The sequence below is a fragment of the Dendropsophus ebraccatus genome, chromosome 12 (genome assembly GCF_027789765.1).
Source record: "Dendropsophus ebraccatus isolate aDenEbr1 chromosome 12, aDenEbr1.pat, whole genome shotgun sequence".
Lineage (NCBI taxonomy): Eukaryota > Metazoa > Chordata > Amphibia > Anura > Hylidae > Dendropsophus > Dendropsophus ebraccatus.
In genome coordinates, this window is record NC_091465.1 from 70971737 (window position 1) to 70990653 (window position 18917).

The following is an 18917-nucleotide window of genomic DNA, read 5'->3' on the forward strand; positions in this document are numbered from 1 at the left end:
AGGTACAGGGGACATTATTACTGTATGGAGGTACAGGAGACATTATTACTGTATGGAGGCACAGGGAGCCTAATAACTATATAGGGGCACAGGGGATATTATCATTGTATGCACAAGGGATATTATTACTGTATGGGGCCACAACAGCCATTAAAACTACATAGGGGCACAGGGGACATTATTACTGAATTGGGCACTGGGGCCATTATAATTATAAAGGGGTACAGGGGATATCATTGTATAGGGACAAAGGGGACATTATAACTATATAGGGGTACAGGGAACATTACTACTGTATGGGGGTGCAGGTGATATTATTACTGTATGGGGGCACTAGGGTCATTATAACTATATAGGGGGACAAGGGATATTATTACTGGGGACACTATAACTATATGGTGTCAGATGGAACATTATGCCTACATAGGGACACTATACGTTATACCCATATGGTCATACTCTTAGATGGACTTTGCATTGTCTTGCAGGAAACCACAGGTAAGCACTGATTTCTGATAGTAAGGTAATGCTTTATTTCCCCTGTATGTCTTCTAGTAATGGCATTACCAATAGCTTTTGACACTGGAGGGCTCTTGACATCCATGCCCTTTGCATTCCGAGGGTTACCACTTAATGTGCCCAGTCCCGTATAGCTCGGAGGGCTGTCACAATGGTCTCCCAGGCAATAGCAGCTGATCCCAGCATGACTCCCCCATGATCAGCCTTTCTCTATGAAAACTACTATCTGACAAGTAGTTGTGCAAATTGTCTGTGCACAGACGTTATTGTTACGCAGCAGCTCCATATGTTATTTTCTCCATTTTCAGAAGTATTTCCACTTACTGGCGGGTGTATGGCCTCTGCCATCAAGAACAAAGCCTTCATTTTACACATAATCAAATGGCTGCCTATTAACTCGCTTTTCCTGAAATGTTCTGAAACCAATACCCTTCCATTTACTCCTGCTGGGTAAATATATTGTACAACAAACAGCAGGACTTGCTTCTCTCCCATTGATTTGTTATTTGTGCAGCTAATTGTACTTTGCAAATATATCTTCTGTCTGTACTGTTTAAGTTACAGCGCAGAGTGTTAGATATGCTATGGATACGTCTTCCATCATAAACATGTGGAATATATCAATGCTAATTTATTTTTGCTAAATTATGCAGGCAGCATTGAACGGCAAGGCGGGTTGTCAAGGCAAAATCGGAATAACATTCACGCACGCCTTTGCAAACCTTTTTTGTATTTCTTCAGTGAATGTAAACAACAAAATTATCCAACCCTGCAAATACTGTTTTGTGTATACAGCTTCTATGCAGGTGTTTTGTGTGTCTCCATGGTTACAGACTACAATATGTAGTCTGATAGTGTAGTTAAGATCTCTTCTATCTCTTCCATCTATTCAGATAAAGTTCACCCAAGGAATAATTTAAAAAACATGTCCTAGGAAGTAAAGATCAAAAACTATTGGAAATGAAGAAGTTTAGGGCCTCATGCATAATATAGGTGATCAACATAAATAATGTCCCTAATGTGACTATAGTGTATGTTTTCATTGTGTTTTCATAGAGGGGCTTTTGACTTCTATACCCTTTATAGTTGTGCTCTTGTGTCTTGGACCCCAACGAAAATATGTAAGAGGGCTCCCTACTTACCATGTTGAATTTGTAATATTGATGTCTTGGAAGTTCTGGAAGAATATTTGGGCCCTCTATAGGCATCAGGGACTGGGTATGAGTGCTACCTCTGCCCTTATACCTGACTTCCTGTCCTAGACCCTAAAGAAAAACCTTAACCTTAAATGAGCCCTCAACTACCAGGTGCCATTTATAAGAATGGTGTCTTATTATAGCGCAAATTGGCAAATTGGCCAGTGCCCAGGTATGGCTGCCAACTCTTCACCCTTTATAGTTACCCCACTGTCCTACAAAATCTGGAACAGGACCCCCCCCCCATGTTCTGGAGGAGCACTTGTTCCCTTATATGCACAAGGAATCAGGTGCGACTGCTACCTCTGCAACCTCTATAGAATAAAGGAAAAATTCCAGCACTTCTTACAGTGTAAAATGGCTTCTTTATTTACTTCCAGGAATAGATACAAGTACAAGAAAATACTATATTAAAGCGTTTCAGCATAACTCTTTTTCACGGCATCTCCAGCCGAAACGCGTCAACATAGTGTTTTCCGGTTGTTGTATCTGTTCCTGGCAGTAAATAAACATGTTGTGTCTACACCCCCTGAAGTTCTGGAATTTTCCCTGTATTCTATTGTTGAGTCTTCTGTGCATGGGCATGTGAGAGCAAATAGGTGGAGCTATCTGTAAGTTTCATTTATGATCCTAGACCCCAAAGCAAAACCTGTAATGGTCCCCCACCTACCAGGTGCTATTTATGAGACTTCTAAGGCACCAGGTCCTTACACTCAACCTGACCCAGGCTCATGATTTGTTCTTTTTTTGGAATATTAAAAACACCATCTTGGCCTTTGGTCTTCTTCACGATCTGCCCTTCTCCAGGGTCATTCATTATCACGCCGAATTTTCCTCACTGAAGGACTGCGTGGAGGAAACTGCCTCTTATTGTTAACTACTTTGCTGAGAGAGCAGCATATTAACTGCTGCTGTGAGTAGTTCTGCAGGAAAGATTAATGCACTGCCTCTAGCCATAGGACTCTGAAGATGTCTAGTATAAAAGCCAAAAATATCTCCATCAGCCAATGAAAGTAGAGAAACATGGATGAGATGACTTTTATTTTATTTTTTTTGGAACAGATTTATTCTTAAAATTAATGTGAATATTTTAGTTCACAGACATCACCATCATCCCCCCTCCCCTTCCCACTCAAATAAAATGAACCTGAACGGTTTTGCAGGTGCGTAATGCCCATCCTGGATAAGACCCCCAACAATCTAATTGTCATGGTATATCCAGTAAATATGCCATTAAAATCATGCATCAGGGAAACTCTTTAAATTTACTCAAGAAATACTCTGTAAGGCTATGTTCACACAACGTCAAAAAAAAAGAAAGAAAAAAAGATTGATGCTTTTTCTATTTAAAAAGACGTCCGTTATTGCTGCGATTGAATTGACTTAAATGCAATGCACTGAAGTGAATGGGATGACGGACGCCTGAAGCACATAGTGTATAAAATCTGTTTAAAGATTGAGCATGGCAATTATTTTCGGACGTCGTTTGCAAACACCGGACTTTTTTTTTAGTTCACACACAGTTCACCGTCCTTTCACCGTTTTCACTATTAAATTCAATGGACTTTTCAAATAAGGCTATGTTCACACTGCGTATGAGTCCGTCAGTAGTGCGAACCGTGAATATACGCACATAGTTTTGAGGTCGATGCGTTCGCTTGAAAGTATACGATATACGGCCGCACAGTGCACACTACGTATGAGCTTACGGCCGGATCGTATGTGGCGCCATAGAAAATGAACAAGACCATTGTTTGAGGACGGAAATGTTCCAACTCACGGCCGTGGATTTCCATGCGGTCCCGTACGAAGTTCTTATTTCAGCCAAATTGAACTTGATTTTTCGATCCAAAAGGTTCTGTGTGGTTTATTGGGCTGGGCGAAGATTTCCAAGTAAATGACCTGCCTCAGATCGCTTCGAATCAAGCTAGGGAAGCATAACTGTACTACGGGCGTATGTTCGCGGTTCGTACGCATCCGGCCGCATGTCGATTTTTCCCACGCCCGTAGTTTCAGCCGCACATGTACGGAGGCGTACGATATGCGGCTGGACTCATACGCAGTGTGAACATAGCCAAAAGGGGTACTTAAGTGGGGGGGCTATTTTGGGATCTGGCCAGGGAGGAGGTGGCTGAGAGAAAAGACGTCCACTCACCTCCCCGGATCCAGCGGCGTGTCCCGTATCAGAGTGCTCCAGTCCCCGTTTCCAGGGCTCGAGACGTGACGTCTTAAGTCCGCTCAGCCAATCAGTGACAGAGGCGGAATCCGTTTCAAGTCCGCTCAGATCCCGCCAAATAACAGACGTAATTTTTTCTTTTAAAAAACGGGGTATTGTGCATTAGGCTTGCACCACAGAAATGCTGAACAGACAGCATAGTACATCATTCTGTTTAGCAGTTCTCCCAATATGCAGGAGAATGGGCTTTGTGCTGTGCCACTCCCCCCTGCCTTTCAGCTGCTGATTATACACAGCATGGATAGATATGTGCCAATTAGCAGCTGGTGGGTGGAGTTTGCTGGTTCTCATAAATATCCAGGACTACTGAGCTCATGCACATAAAGTATAGGACTACTAATTGTCCATATAATTCAGGAGGCTGTGTCAGGTCTGCTCAGCCAGTCAGCGGCTGTAACGGGGTAGGGTTCAGCAGAAAGTTGTAACCTCTAAAATCTGCAGAGTCATCATAAGTAAAGTCAGCAGTAATTCCCGCTGACCACCAAACTCTTGAATATGGGGCCCTGACAAACAAATCTTTATATCTCAAGTCAACCTCCTTGAGCCCCATAGGAATAAATGAAGAATAGCGGGATACCTACAGTCATAACGGAAAGTTCAATGGCTTAACCGTGAATAAACAAGATTAAGGTAAGCGTTGGGTTTTGTTCAGGAGACTTCTCACTGATCTCCCAGCGCAGCGCATCTGTCTGCCTCCATTAGTCAGACCTTCCGGACTTTCTTGAAACCCTTTGCAGTAGTCTCTGGTGTTCTTAAGATTTCCATGGATACAGTAACCAGAGAGCACAAGCTGTTATCTTCTAAGAAATGATAAAAATTCTTTTTGCAGGTGCCTATGAAAAAAAAAAAAAGTCAATTCTAGTATCACATGACTTGTTAAAAAAATGTAAAAAAAAGAAGCGCATAAATATACTATATAATGACATACTAAAATGATTGGGGAGGAAGCCATATAATATAAAGCTGCTCAGTGCACATGTCATCTTTAAAGAAGGAGTTCAGGAAAAAAAAAATAATGGTACCAGAAAGTGCAGGAGATTTGTTATTTACTTCTATTAAAAAAATTTCAAGTCTTCCAGTACTTATCAGCTGCTGTATGTCCTGTAGGAAATGCAGTCTGGACAGCAGGAGAGGTAGCACCCGAGAAGACTGCGTCAGACTGGAAAGAATACAACACTTCCTGCAGGACATACAGCAGCTGATAAGTACTGGAAGACTTGAGATCTTTTTGGATAGAAGTAAATTAGAAATCTCTGTTGCTTTCTGAATTTATTTATTTTTTGATGCTGAACTACCCCTATTGCTATTGCTGGCATTTGGCTGCTGAAATGTCACGGCCTCGCTGATGGATTGCTCGTTCAGCTCGACTACATCACTGCAGCGGTGTACCGCCCCAGTCACTGATTGGTTGAGCAGGCAATCCATTAACGGCATATGTGACGTTGCAGCAGCTGGAGTCCAGCAGTGGGGAGATGACGGGAAGGCAGCGCTGAGGCGGCACAGGAACAGGTAAGTATACATTCTTTATTATGCTCCTGCACCCTCTGCCCTCTGTGATTTTTAAATTTCGTGGGACTTTTCCTTTAAGCTCTGTTCACACTTTCCTTAGTCTCTTCCATTTCTTTTTGACAACTGCAATAGCATAGAATATAGCACTATTCTATCTAGTTAGATACCCGAGGGCCCTATTACATATCGAAAAATGCATCATAACAGATGATAACGGTGCTGTCATGGATGCCGTAAAATGCAAACTGTGACCTCAGTGTGAACAGTCTCATACACCCAGACATAGATTTACTCCAACACACACACCACATATAGTGCCTGGAGGAGTTTCTGCTGATCTTCCACAGTCATTGTCACAGGAAACAAAGGATAACTAGCGCACCGATGACTGCTCTTCTACATGGGAGGATGATTGGCTGAATCAGCATTGTAAGACCACTTCTTTCCAATAATTGGCCTATGTCAATGATGTGTGGCCCACAATGATACAAATAAAAGGCCACACAAATGATCTGGTGATTGTTAGTGCCTCTCTGCTACACTTGATTGAGCCATGTAAATGTATCATCAGAAAACAACTTATTGTTTAAAAAATGTTATATTTTTCTTCTAATTTTTTTATTATTTTATCTACATTATAAAATAATCCTGATATCTTGCAGTTTTCATTCTCACCACTGGGGCTAAAACAAAGCTTAAACTTAGATGGAGATTTATCAAACTGGTGTAAAGTAGAATTGTCTTTGTTGCCCCTAGCAACCAATCAGATTCCACCTTTCATTTTTCAAAGAATCTGTGAGGAATGAAAGGTGGAATCTGATTGGTTGCTAGGGGCAACTAAGACAATTCTACTTTAAACCAGTTTAATAAATCTCCCCTTACTGTTGTATCTGTAGAGTTAAGAGGAGACTACTGTAAAGTGATCTGTACAGCATTACAGCATCAAGTAGATAGAGGAGACAATAGCAGCTCTCTGTGGAATGACCTCTTCACAGGTCACAGAGCACGCTCAATCATGTTTCACATTCATCTCAAAGGGGACTGTGTATTGTCAGCTATGTCTATGAGTGCTGTAAAGCATGTCACTAAATGCTGTTAAGAAAAGCTTAGGCAAGATGGCAGCCCCCATAACTATGTACAAAAAGTAAAATAAAAAAAAAATTAAGTCAGATAATAGAAACATATTAGAATAAAAGTTTAAGTATCTGCCTCAAATCAGTAATAGAAAATGTAGGTGACACTTTCCCTTTAAATGAGCACAGATCAGTGAGATTGCGGCTTGTCATGGTGCAGCCCCCAGCCCATGATAAAGGGAATTTAGTTTACTAATAATAAGGTAGTAGTGTACTGCTTGCTATCTGCCATGAAACCCTATAGTCAAGGATTTGGGTCTCAGGCATCGACTGCCTATTGCAAAATATATATATATCACTGCACTCACACATTCTGTTTCATCTTCGGAAAATGGAGCCGTATGACTACAGACGCACAGGATTTATAGAAACATGGCTTCTTTCTTCCAAGAATAGCTCCACACTAGTCCATGGGTTGTAGCTTAGTTGTACTGCCATGAATGGGACTGTAATGCAATACCACACACAACCTGTGAGCAGGTGTGGCGCTGTTTTCGAAAGAAAACTGTCATGTTTATCAGATGCTCTATGTAAAATCACATAGGGGGGAAATTATCAATGCTTACACAAAAAAAAAAGTAAAAAAAAAAAAAGCTAATTATTTTGTAGCAATCTTCAAGTTGTTTTTAGCAAATCAATCCAAAAAATATTACATAGAAGAACTGATTCCCCCCATAGTGTTTTATCCTGCGTAAAGATAGAGGTCTCCGGTTTGGCCTATAACCAGGGTCCTGCTTTAGAGCTGTATAAAAGATCAGACTTTTAAAGGGGTTTTCCAGTGAAAATCGTTTCCTTTCAAATCAGCTGGTTTCAGAAAGTTATAGATTTGTAATTTACTCCTATATAAAAAAAAATCTCAAGTCTTTATGATCTTATCGGCTGCTGTATGTCCTGCAGGAAGTGGTGTATATTTTTAAGTCTGACACAGTGCTCTCTGCTGCCACCTCTGTCCATGTCAGGAACTGTCCAGAGCAGGAGAGGTTTTCTATGGGGATTTGGACAGTTCCTGTCATGTACAGATATGTCAGCACAGTGTCAGACTGGAAAGAAAACAACACTTCCTGCAGGACATACAGCAGCTGATAAGTACAAGAACACTTGAGATTTTTAAATAAGTAAATTACAAATAATTACAAATATAAATAACTTTCTGAAACCAGTGGATTTGAAAGAAAAATATTTTCGCTGGACAATCCCTTTAACTTCCAGGGTAATTGTCCATAGGTGGCACTAGAGAGATTGTTTGTTTCTTCTGTGGGAGAGCCAGAATACATCCCAATTTTCCTCAAACACACTATTAATATTCTAAGCATCATTTTAGGTTGTGCTTTATGTTTTTCTTTTACAGAAATGCCTCCGATTTAATCCAGACGCCACTATCTGGGTGGCCAAGCAGCAGATACTGTGCACCCTGAATGAGAGCCTGAAGGACGTCCTCAACTACGGCCTTTTCCAACCAGCAACCAATGGAAGGGATGCCAAGTTCTTGGACGAGGAGCGTCTCCTTCGGGAGTATCCGCAGTCCTTTGAGAAAGGGGTTCCGTATTTGGAGGCAAGTATCACGGCTGCTCGACATTGAAGCATTGCTTTCCTGAGCGAGTAGAGAATATTAAACGTCGGGGGAGATGAATGGCTGTAATAATAAGAATTAGGGAATCTGCTGATTAAAAAATATCTCATGTGTTGGGAAATGTAATTGGTGTAATTCTTCTTGTATGAAGGGATTGGGCGCACTTTTAGTGTTACATTTGTTAGTGATCAGCAGTCGATAAAAAAGACGCAGACATCGCATCTGACCAGACATGTCCACTTTAAGGGGTTGTTCACCAAAAAAAAAAAAAAAAAAAATTCTTTCAAATCAACTGGTGCCAAAGATTTGTAATTTACTTCTATTAAAAAATTTCAAGTCTTCCAGTACTTACCAGTTGCTGTATGTCCTGCAGAAATTGGTGTATTCTTTCCAGTCAGACACAGTGCTCTCTGCTGCCACCTCTGTCCATATCAGGAACTGTCCAGAGCAGTAGAGGTTTTTTATAGGGATTTGCTACTGGTCTGGACAGCACTGTGTCAGACTGGAAAGAATACCTCACTTTCTGCAGGACATACAGAAGCTGGTAAGTACTGGAAGACTTGAGATTTTTTTTAATAGAAGTAAATAACAAATCTCTGGTACTTTCCGGCACCAGTTGATTTGAAAGAATTTTTTTTGTGAACTACCCCTTTAAGGTCCACCCCTCCAGTTCAGTAAATCATTTTCTTACTTTTCTGATTGCAAACCTGTATTGCACTCCAGAGCTGCATTTATAGTTCTGCAATTGTACAACTAAAAATGTGTGAAAGGACCCTCTCTGTCGCACTGCATTATAGGAGCTTGGTTAAGTTGTGGGGTATGTTTCTGATGACAGTATTGTAGCCGTTTTTGCACTTGCAAGCAGCAGAATTTTAAATACAGCTCTGGAAGCTGCATCCCAGTTCAGCATATTGATCAAAGTTACGTAAGTTACTTTTATAGAAATTATATTTCTATACAAACTATAGAAAGATGTTAAAGGTGCACACATGACTTAGATTAAGGCTACTGTGTTTTATCAAGGAGACTGCCAAACTAGGGTATGGAGACTTATACAGTCCATGCAATGCTCCATGGGTAAAAATGTTTTTTTAATATATATATATATATATATATATATATATATATATATATATATTTAGCAGTTCTCGACCAAAGGAAAAGAGCTTACCACCTATAGAAGGTGCAGCATTTCTTCAATCAACTGGTTTCAGAAAATTATATAGGTTTGTAATTTACTTCTATTTAAAAATCTCAAGTCTTCCCATACTTATCAGCTGCTGCTCTGGACAGTTCCTGACATGGACAGAGGTGGCAGCAGAGAGCACTGTGTCAGACTAAAAAGAAAACAACATTTCCTGCAGGACATACAGCAGCTGATAAGTGTGGTAAGACTTGAGATTTTTAAATAGAAGTAAATTACAAATCTATATAACTTTCTGAAACCAGTTGATCTGAAATAAAAAGTTTTTTCGCTGAAGTACCCCTTTAAAAAGCCTTGAAATATGATTGGGGGATATAGACCTAGCCAGAATCTCTCCCGGAAGGGAATGTTACCCATCCCTAGGCAGTTGCTTCAGTGTTCTTGCCCCTTGTCAGCAGATTAGGATGCATACTCACCTCTTCCCCTGCCCTGAGCTCTGTATCCCTATGGATCAGACCACCATCCAACCCCAGCTATCCAGTATCTGCATGGATGTGTACTAACCATAGGCCATAAGATGTATATTCATGGCTGCAATCTCATCTGTCCCTAATAATTTCTATTTTTCTTAGTTTCGCTACAAGACGAGAGTTTACAAGCAGACTAACCTTGATGAAAAGCAGCTGGCAAAGCTTCACACTAAGGTGAGTACTTTGTCCTGTATCCTCCTCACCTTCTACTCATACAGGTCTATGGTTAGGTAATATAATGGGAAGTGTATGAATGTATAGTCCTGTATATTTATAAAATCCTGTGTGTACTTCCCCAACTCCTCCTCTCAGCTCTGAGTGACAGCTCTAATGTCCAACCAGTAGGCAACTAGAGTTCTCACTCAGAACTATGGGAGGGGCCAGGAAAGTTCGGAGACCTTTGGCCACTCCCATCATAGCCCACTTCCCATGAGCACATGCAAAATCAGTCCCCCATTTTTTTCTGGTCATGCAACCAGCATAACCACAACTTTAGGTGCGTGTTAACTCCTCTTCCTCTCCTTAATATGGAACTATCACCAAACCTGACACAGATTCCCTAAAGAGAGCTCCTTTATATTGGAATAGACATTGTTCAAAAAAAAATCTTATTAAAAACCTAGAAGCAGGATCAACTGGTGTCAGAAAGTGCCAGAGATTTAAAATGTACTTTTATTAAAAAATCTCAAGCCTTCCAGTACTTATCAGCTGATGTATGTCCCACAGGAAGTGGTTGTTTTTTCTAGTCTCAAACTGTACTCTCTGCTGCCACCTCTGTCAATGTCAGGGACTGTCCAGAGCAGTAGCAAATCCCCATAGAAAACCTCTCCTGCTCTCCAAACTGGAAATAATATCCCTCTTCCTGCAGGATATACAGCAGCTGATAAATACTGGAAGACTTGAGTAAATTAAAAAATCTTTGGCATTTCTTTTGCTGGATTACCCTTTAAGGCTTCATCTCTGACAACCTATAAAGTTCTGTGAAGCTGATCCTTGTGTAACTTGTCATCAAAACCAGCAGCTATTTACTGCTTAGACCAAGGCTGCTTTTGATATAATGCCATCCTTACTTTAGTACTTTAGTTTCTCACCGTCATCAGCAGGAGTAGTAGATCCCTGCTTAGAGCAGGGATACTTATATAATGCAACCTCTGCTTTGCTGTGATGCTGTAACCATGTCCGCTTATACAGCATTCCCTCTTTACCAGCAGACCATCTATAGTAGTTTACTGTAAATCATCCACCAGCATAGTCTCAGTCTATTTAGTCAAGTCCAGTGTTATATCACGGCATAGCAGAGATGAGTAGGTCCTGTGCTATGACTATTTATACCAGAAAGGAAAGTTGTTCGTTTTTTCCGGCCCCAACACCTGCTCTTCTGGATACTGTAGAAGTGCTATACATAATGCATTACATAGCCCGATCACAGACCCTGGTCACTTTGATAAACCTTATTAGCATAGTAGCGGAGACTTGCTCTTCAGTTACCGCATTTACTGTAATTGTTTTGCATGCTTTGAATTGAAAGATGGCACCGTGAGGTTTCCCTGGCACCTGAGCCGTCTATACTCAGCTCTTAAAGTGCAAAACACAAATAAATCACCGGACTAAGTTGTTTAGTGGGAAATAGTGAGGATCGTTCATCAAGGTGTCAGCGGCTGCAGAGATAATAAAATATCAATGATTTATGTGATGGCACAGTTAAGGCTTGCTTTATAACCGCGCAGATGGAGTTCTCCTTAATAGTGCGACAATAAGTGAGATGCAGATTGTCATAGCGGTGTCAGCATGATGGTGCCTGCATGCTTCTATTAGCACAATATACCTCTCTCCCATAGCCACGCTGCTGTATATTATGCTCCTTCCGCTCACGGATATTCCTGGCGCTCGGCTGCCGTTAATAAATAAGTGGAAACCAATGTGCAAAATTTCAGGCTTGAATTAAGCCCTTGAATTATATATATACTATGCTATGTATCCTGCAATGCGGTGCTGGCTTCGATAGGATGGGGTCATTTGTAGCTTCTACGGGGTAAGCAGTGTGTGCATCAATTGTAAGGATATGGCACTTGAGTACACAGCAGCAGCGAGACTCATCACTTATATAGCTATAGGGGAGATGACAAACCAGGGCCGGCGTCAGCACAGGGCTTACCCAGGCAAGTGCCGGGGCCCACACTGCCTCTAGGGGCCCAGAGAGGAAGAGGGGCCCTGTGTTCTAATGTTTAGCTGCTCACTGTGGTGCAGGGTGAGCGCTTAACACCAGAACTCACAGGAGACTGTGCAGGACCTGCACAGTTTGAGAAAAGGGTTAAGGACCTGATCACATGACCAAAAGGTCCTTAACATTATAGTGTGGAGATCAGCCTGGCAGAGGAAGAGAGAACACTGAGTTATAAGTGTTGTGTGTCAGTGTTTGAATGTGTCAGTGTCTGTCAAACTGTCAGTCAGTCAATGTCTGTGTCAGTCAGTCAGTGTTTGGGTAAGTAACGTGTGTTTGTGTATGTTAGTGTTGTCTCAAGTGATCTAGGATAGTGGGTGCAGGGCCGATTCTGGGGTCTCTGCCGCCTGAGGCAAACCTCGGGCGGCCGCCCCCTGAGTGATAGCCGGCATCACGCCCCCCCCAGCCAGCCAGCCGGCCGCTCACCTGTCCCACGCCGCAGCCGGCCCGCGCTCTCCGCTGTCTCCACATCCCGTCAGGTGCAATTGGTTATAATTATGCTATATATTTTCCCATTATATACAAAACAATAACTGTGTTACATGCAGATTGGACAGAAAAAAACAACAACCTACGAGTCACATATACTGTATAAGAGCAATGATGAAATAATTCTAAAGGGCCAAAGGAAAAACTAGGATGCATTTAGAAAGATGCTTAATCATGCGTGTGACACCAGCCTAGCAGGGCCATTACAGGACCACCCGACCCAGAGGCTAATATGAGATATCTAGGATCTGATAATGTATCCAGTGTTATAAAGACTGACGTCCCTTCATTGTTATAGGACGTAACTAAAAATCCTGTACCTCAATGAAAAAACTGGGGCCTGCCTACAGAGTCATGTCTCATGTATAACATTTGTTTGATTTCCCAGGGGGCAATGTTCTAGAATACACTGATGTCGAGACACGTGATGGTGTCTCTGCGGTCTTTTGGTTGATCTCCCTGAGGTCAACTAGCGTCCTTTTGAATGCACTTACTAGGGATTGCTCCCACTAGCCAGAATCCTACTCCACACTGATGAGGGGCAAGTACCCTGAAACAGCTGTCTGTGGATGGATACCTTGCTCGGGTAGTTTCCTTGATTGGAGACATTCCTTGGCTTGGCTGTTCCTTCCAGGAGGAAGGTCTGGCTAGTTCACTGACGTCAAGACACCTGATGGTGTCTCTGCAGTGTTCTTTTGCATATTTCATGTATAACACTGGCATATTCCTATAAAGAATGAAAACATAGGTCCTGGTACCACTACAACCTGTGTTCCCTTACAGCGGGGATGGGGAACCTTCAGCCCTCCTGCTGTTGCAAAACTACAATTCCCATCATGCCTGGACAGCCAAAGCTTCGCTTTGGCTGTCCAGGCATGATGGGAATTGTAGTTTTGCAACAGCTGGAGGGCTGAAGGTTCCCCATCTCTGCCTTACTAGCAATCAGTGGACTGCACATCCAGGGTGTCATAGAATCCTACAATCTACTGACTTGTCCTCTTCTTATTATTATTGCAGGCTGGTCTGAAAAAATTTGTGGAGTATGTACAACATGGCTCAGCGGAGAAAGTGGCTAGGTTGTTGGACAAAGGCTTGGATCCCAACTACCATGACTCTGAGGGTGGAGGTAAAGTATAGAGTCACAAGGGAGACCTACAGTGTCATCGGGAATGGTTTATTATCATATGGTGCAGAGGGTCCTGGATTATTAGGTTAGGGCACTTACAGAATAGATGACCCCCCCAAAAAAATTGGGACCTGATGAGCGACAGCCAGAGATCTCTGATGCTGATTATTTTGACAGTGGGTCCCTTGTATTGTCTATGGTAGAGATGGGGAACCTTCAGCCCTCTAACTGTTGCAAAACTACAATTCCCATCATGCCTGGAAAGTCTTAGACTAGGACACTAAAAGTGCCCACAGTGGGTATATGGTCATCAGATCTAGAACATGTAGCTATTTTAGAAGGTGGCCTAGTCTAGTGCATCACATTTTACATCATGTGGACACAGGGGCGTATCTAGGATTCATGGGGCCCCATAGCAAGGAACTGTATGGACCCGACCCCCCCCCCCTTGCACATTCCATTCTTCCAGGTTCTTGGAACACAAGTGATGTCACTGGCACTCCTAAGCCCTGCCTAGGCCCCCGGCTGCACAGGCCCCATAGCGGTTGCGTGGTCTTCCTCCATGGTAGCTATGCCAATATGTGTACAGCTGATTCACTATAGTCACTAAGGTGACCATGGATGGGGAACCTTAGTGTCCATTTAATAGTCATTCCTATCTTATCAACTATCACAGCCCCCCCCCCTCTCCCCATAGACATGCAAACATCAGACTCTATGAGCTGATGCATTGAATTATTTTAACTTTAGTAAAACTTTATTGACAGGATTAGAAAAAAACACACACACAGTGGTGCACAGAACTTCAGAGGAAAGCTGCGGCTTATCATATATGAATATGTATTAGTAGATTTACACGCTCATCTTTCATGTGTGCCATGTTTGCTCTTTATACATTGCATATTACACAGTGACTGGCTAGGCTGTGATGTGTTCCCTTTAATCTGTATGATTTATAGGCTGCATGGTGTCATTTACTGTAGTTCACAGGTTTTTCACACGTTTACCATACACATCCAGTTCCCCTCTTTAAAATGCTATATACTAGCATGGATCAGCCAATACACTGGAACTATCTACCTAATATTCGGCAAGTGCCCTATGTGCTACCACTAGACCCATGGAGGCCTGGTTTGCATGTTATCATAAATTGTGAGGTACGGCCTCCATGGATTGAGATCTAAGGAATCTGGAGGCTGAATCACCACCTTGATCTCTTTAGCATGTTCATCAATGGGACTTTAGGGACTACCATTGTCACAGTAAGCAGAGCATTGCCCCGCATATTACATTGCCTTTACTGGGTTGTCTTTGCCCATAGTGAGTCTGCTGTCCGTGTGAGGTAAAATGTGATGTATCAGACAAGGCCACTTTTTTCATAGCTACATGGTCCAGTTCTGATGATCATATACCCACTGTGGGCACTCTAGCAGTAGTAGGGGTCAGCATGGGCACTATGACTGGTCTGCAGCTATACAGCCCCATACACAGGAGGCCGCCATGTTCACCTTACTATCATAGCAAGCCAGAACTTTTCTATGTCTAAGGGCCTGTTATACAGCCTGATCACTAATGTAAACGAGCGCTGATCTGTTAGATCGGCGCTCGCTTAATCTGCCTAATACACGGCTCGACTATCATTCAGCAAGGGCTGTATAGATATATGTATATATATTGTTATTATCTGTGAAGACCTTGCTGTACATAGTAATTGATAAACTATATGTTACCTCTCCATGCTCCCTCCCTGCTCTCCGCAGCTCCCGCTGGAACTTCTGAGCTGGTCTCTGAAGTGACAGACCGCTCAGCCAATCAATGGCCAAGATGGGACAGAGCCACAGTCAGTGATTGGCTGAGTGGCCTGTCACTTGAAAGACCGGTGTAGAAGAAACACCCTATAAGTTCTGCCATTCTGGAGATGCTTTGACCGACCTGTCTAGTCATCCCAGTATGGTCCTTGTCAGAGTCGATCAGATCCTCACACTTGCCCATTTTTCAGCTTCTTCAGAACTGACCGATCACTTGCTGCCTGCAGGGCCGATTCTGGGGTCTCTGCCGCCTGAGGCAAACCTCAGGCGGCCACCCCCTCGCTAGCAACAACCCCCCCCCCCCGCCGTAACTGAATCACCCGCGCCTGCACAACCCCCCCCTCCCCGGCCGGCCCTGCAGCCACTCACCTGTCCTGCAGCAGCCGTCCGGTCCCGCCGCCAACGCTCACCGCTGTCCCGCGCCGTCAGTCAGCAGCTGTAATCGCCGCCAACGCTCACCGCTGTCTTCCCGGCCCTGCAGCCGCTCACCTGTCCTGCCGCCGATGGGTTGTCCTGCCTCCAACGCTCACCGCTGTTCCCTTCCGTGCTCCCGCGCCGTCAGCCAGCAGCTGTCATTGTCCTTCAGCGAGTCGTGAGTGCCCGGGGTCAGCAGGGGCCATGATGCCCCCACTGACCCCGGGCACTCATGACTCGCTGGAGGGCGATGACAGCTGCTGGCTGACGGCGTGGGACAGCGGTGAGCGTTGGCGACGGGACAGCTGCGGCAGGACAGGTGAGCGGCTGCAGGGCCGGGAAGACAGCGGTGAGCGTTGGCGACGGGACAGCTGCGGCAGGACAGGTGAGCGGCTGCAGGGCTGCTGTCTGCCGCCCCCTGCAGGGGCGCAGAATCTGCCGCCTGAGGCGGAATACTCATTCCGCCTCATGGCAGAAACGGCCCTGGCTGCCTGATATATCTCATCCATTGACTGGAGCCATTGTCACTAGATAATGTTATTCGCTTCACCTGTCACTAGAGATGAGTGAACCTGGAGCATGCTCGAGTCGATCCGAACTCGAACTTTCAGCATTTGATTAGTGGTGGCTGCTGAACTTGGATAAAGCCCTAAGGCTATGTGGAATCATGGATATAGTCATTGGCTGTATCCATTTTTTCCAGACAACCTTAGAGCTTTATCCAACTTCAGCAGCCACAGCTAATCAAATACCGAACGTTCGGGTTCGCATGGACTCGAACCCGAACCCGGTTCGCTCATCTCTACCTGTCACTGATTTCAATGTCTTGGCTGATTGATGTATATCCAATGTTATTTGAGCTTCAGTGATGGAAAACATTGGCCTCATAGTCCACTCTCTGGTGTTATAGTGGCCTTTAGAGATCTGTATGTGTCTGTGAATTCCAGTCACATTTATACTTAGGCAGCTGCTTGGAATACAATGGGTTCTAGAACCGATTCTGTGGAGCAGTGGTGCCCAACCCTCCAACCCCCCAATGTCTGGATGGTTGTAGGTTGTGCACCACTGCTGGAGATAGTGTAATGGAGAACACATCAGAACACTAACTCAGGTACAATAGATTTTTTCTAACTTATATATTTATATAACATTTATATGTACCTTCCTGTTAGGCTCTGTTTCTACTTGTGTCATGGATTTCATTCTTACACAGTCCATGATAGATGGATATATCAGATCCAATATGATCTATCATGACTACTTATTCTTAACCATGGACTTACAATAGGTCAAGTAGGTTTCTTTTTTTTCTTTTACCGCCTGGAAGACTGTAGCATGCTATGCAACATGTGTCTTATTGCTGTGCTCAATCTTGCCATGGAGTATTGGAGTATAAGTTTGTAGCAGAGTTTGGCTGTTTCTCTCCCAGTGTTAAAGCCTCCTACACAGCTGTCTCAGTTAGAGTGGCCTTAAAGTGTGACTGTCATTTAATTTATCAGAAATCAATAGTACAAGTAATTTCAAGAAACTCTTTAATAGGTTTTATTAAGGAAAAGCGTTTCCTTCTGTACTCAAAAAACTGTTTCCCAGCCCCCCCCCTCCCTTTTCTATCTGCTTATTATCAGGCGAAGTCATCTTCATTACATAGAAGCAAAGTGAAGACAGGTTCTGCTGTGTCCGTCATAACCTATGGAGGGGGGAGGGGGCAAAGGGGGAAGAGTCAGCAGGAAGAGGACAGAGCCAGCCTGTGCAGTTTGGAGACTGTGTGTCTGAACATATAAACGTTGGATTCACAGGTCAGACTGATCAGTGCTGGTAAGGGAACTTGGTGAGATAAGATTGCAGGATATTGTGTTGTGCTCTCTGCTATACACCAGATGTTTGTCTCCTCTCCCTGCTCCCTCATCCCCTCAATTCTTCCTCTCTCCATAGACCATAATGGACACAGATAAGTGAGGGGGAAGCTGCAAAACAGCTTTTTGAGTACAGAACTCTTTTGCTTAATAAAACCCATTAGAGTTTCTTAAAACTGCTTGAACTACTGATCTCTAAAAAAAAAAATTAAATTAAATGACAGTTACACTTTAAACAGTGCAGTTTTAAAGTCAAAACCAGATGTGAGTCATAATATTATATAAATTATATAAAATAAAGGACAGACAGGGCTAATTCTAGATTTTCTGCTGCCTGAGGTGAAAATGCGATTTCTTTTTTTTCACATTTTGAAATGTACAACTATGGAGTAGCCAAGCCAATGCTAAAGAAGTTGTGCATCCTCATCCTTAGAATATATTGCATTGTACATGTGCACATCTACACTGATTGATGCCATTCGATCCTCTATAGAGACGCCATTGACCCTGGCTGCACAAATGGAAGGAACTGTGGATGTCATCAGGATGCTGTGCCTGGGAGGGGCCCACATTGACTTCCGTGCCCGTGATGGCACCACATCTCTTCACAAAGCCGTCTGCTCCCGAAATTACAATGCGCTCATGGTAAGACTAATACATGTGTGACAATAATGGGTGAATGTGGGTTATCTTATAGCTTGGAGCAATCTCTGTCGCTGTCATGTTGCCCATATATCTGGCTACCTGAGATCTACTTCATGTCATATATTTATTGCAATATGTTTGAAACAGTAAAACTAGGCTAGAGGCCTCACTTGAGGCTTCTAGACCCTAATGTTAAGAGATGGCAGCAGCAGGGAAGGGGAGAGGGTTATGCACAGCAGACAAGAGGGTGAAGAGTAGGGAGAGCATACATGGAGGGCAGCTCACGCAGTCTAGGAATAGGAAGAAAAGCAGACAAAAGACAATGGGGGAGATTTATCAAACATGGTGTAAAGTGAAACTGGCTCAGTTGCCCCTAGCAACCAATCAGATTCCACCTTTCATTTTCCAAAGAGTGAGGAATGACAAGTGGAATCTGATTGGTTGCTAGGGGCAACTGAGCCAGTTTCACTTTACACCATGTTTGATAAATCTCCCCCAATGTGTAAGAAGGAATCACCTGGCTA

At 43.3% G+C, this 18917-nt stretch overlaps 1 protein-coding gene across 1 annotated transcript in view; it reads left to right on the forward strand.

Moving 5' to 3' along the window:
* The window catches only part of SHANK1 (SH3 and multiple ankyrin repeat domains 1), a 197747-nt gene that overhangs the window by 24955 nt on the left and 153875 nt on the right, over positions 1–18917 (forward strand). Inside the window, exons 3-6 of the mRNA XM_069946701.1 lie at positions 7942–8145; positions 9940–10011; positions 13565–13673; positions 18242–18393. Of these exons, the coding sequence (XP_069802802.1) occupies positions 7942–8145; positions 9940–10011; positions 13565–13673; positions 18242–18393 (537 nt within the window). The remainder of the gene's footprint in view (positions 1–7941; positions 8146–9939; positions 10012–13564; positions 13674–18241; positions 18394–18917) is intronic.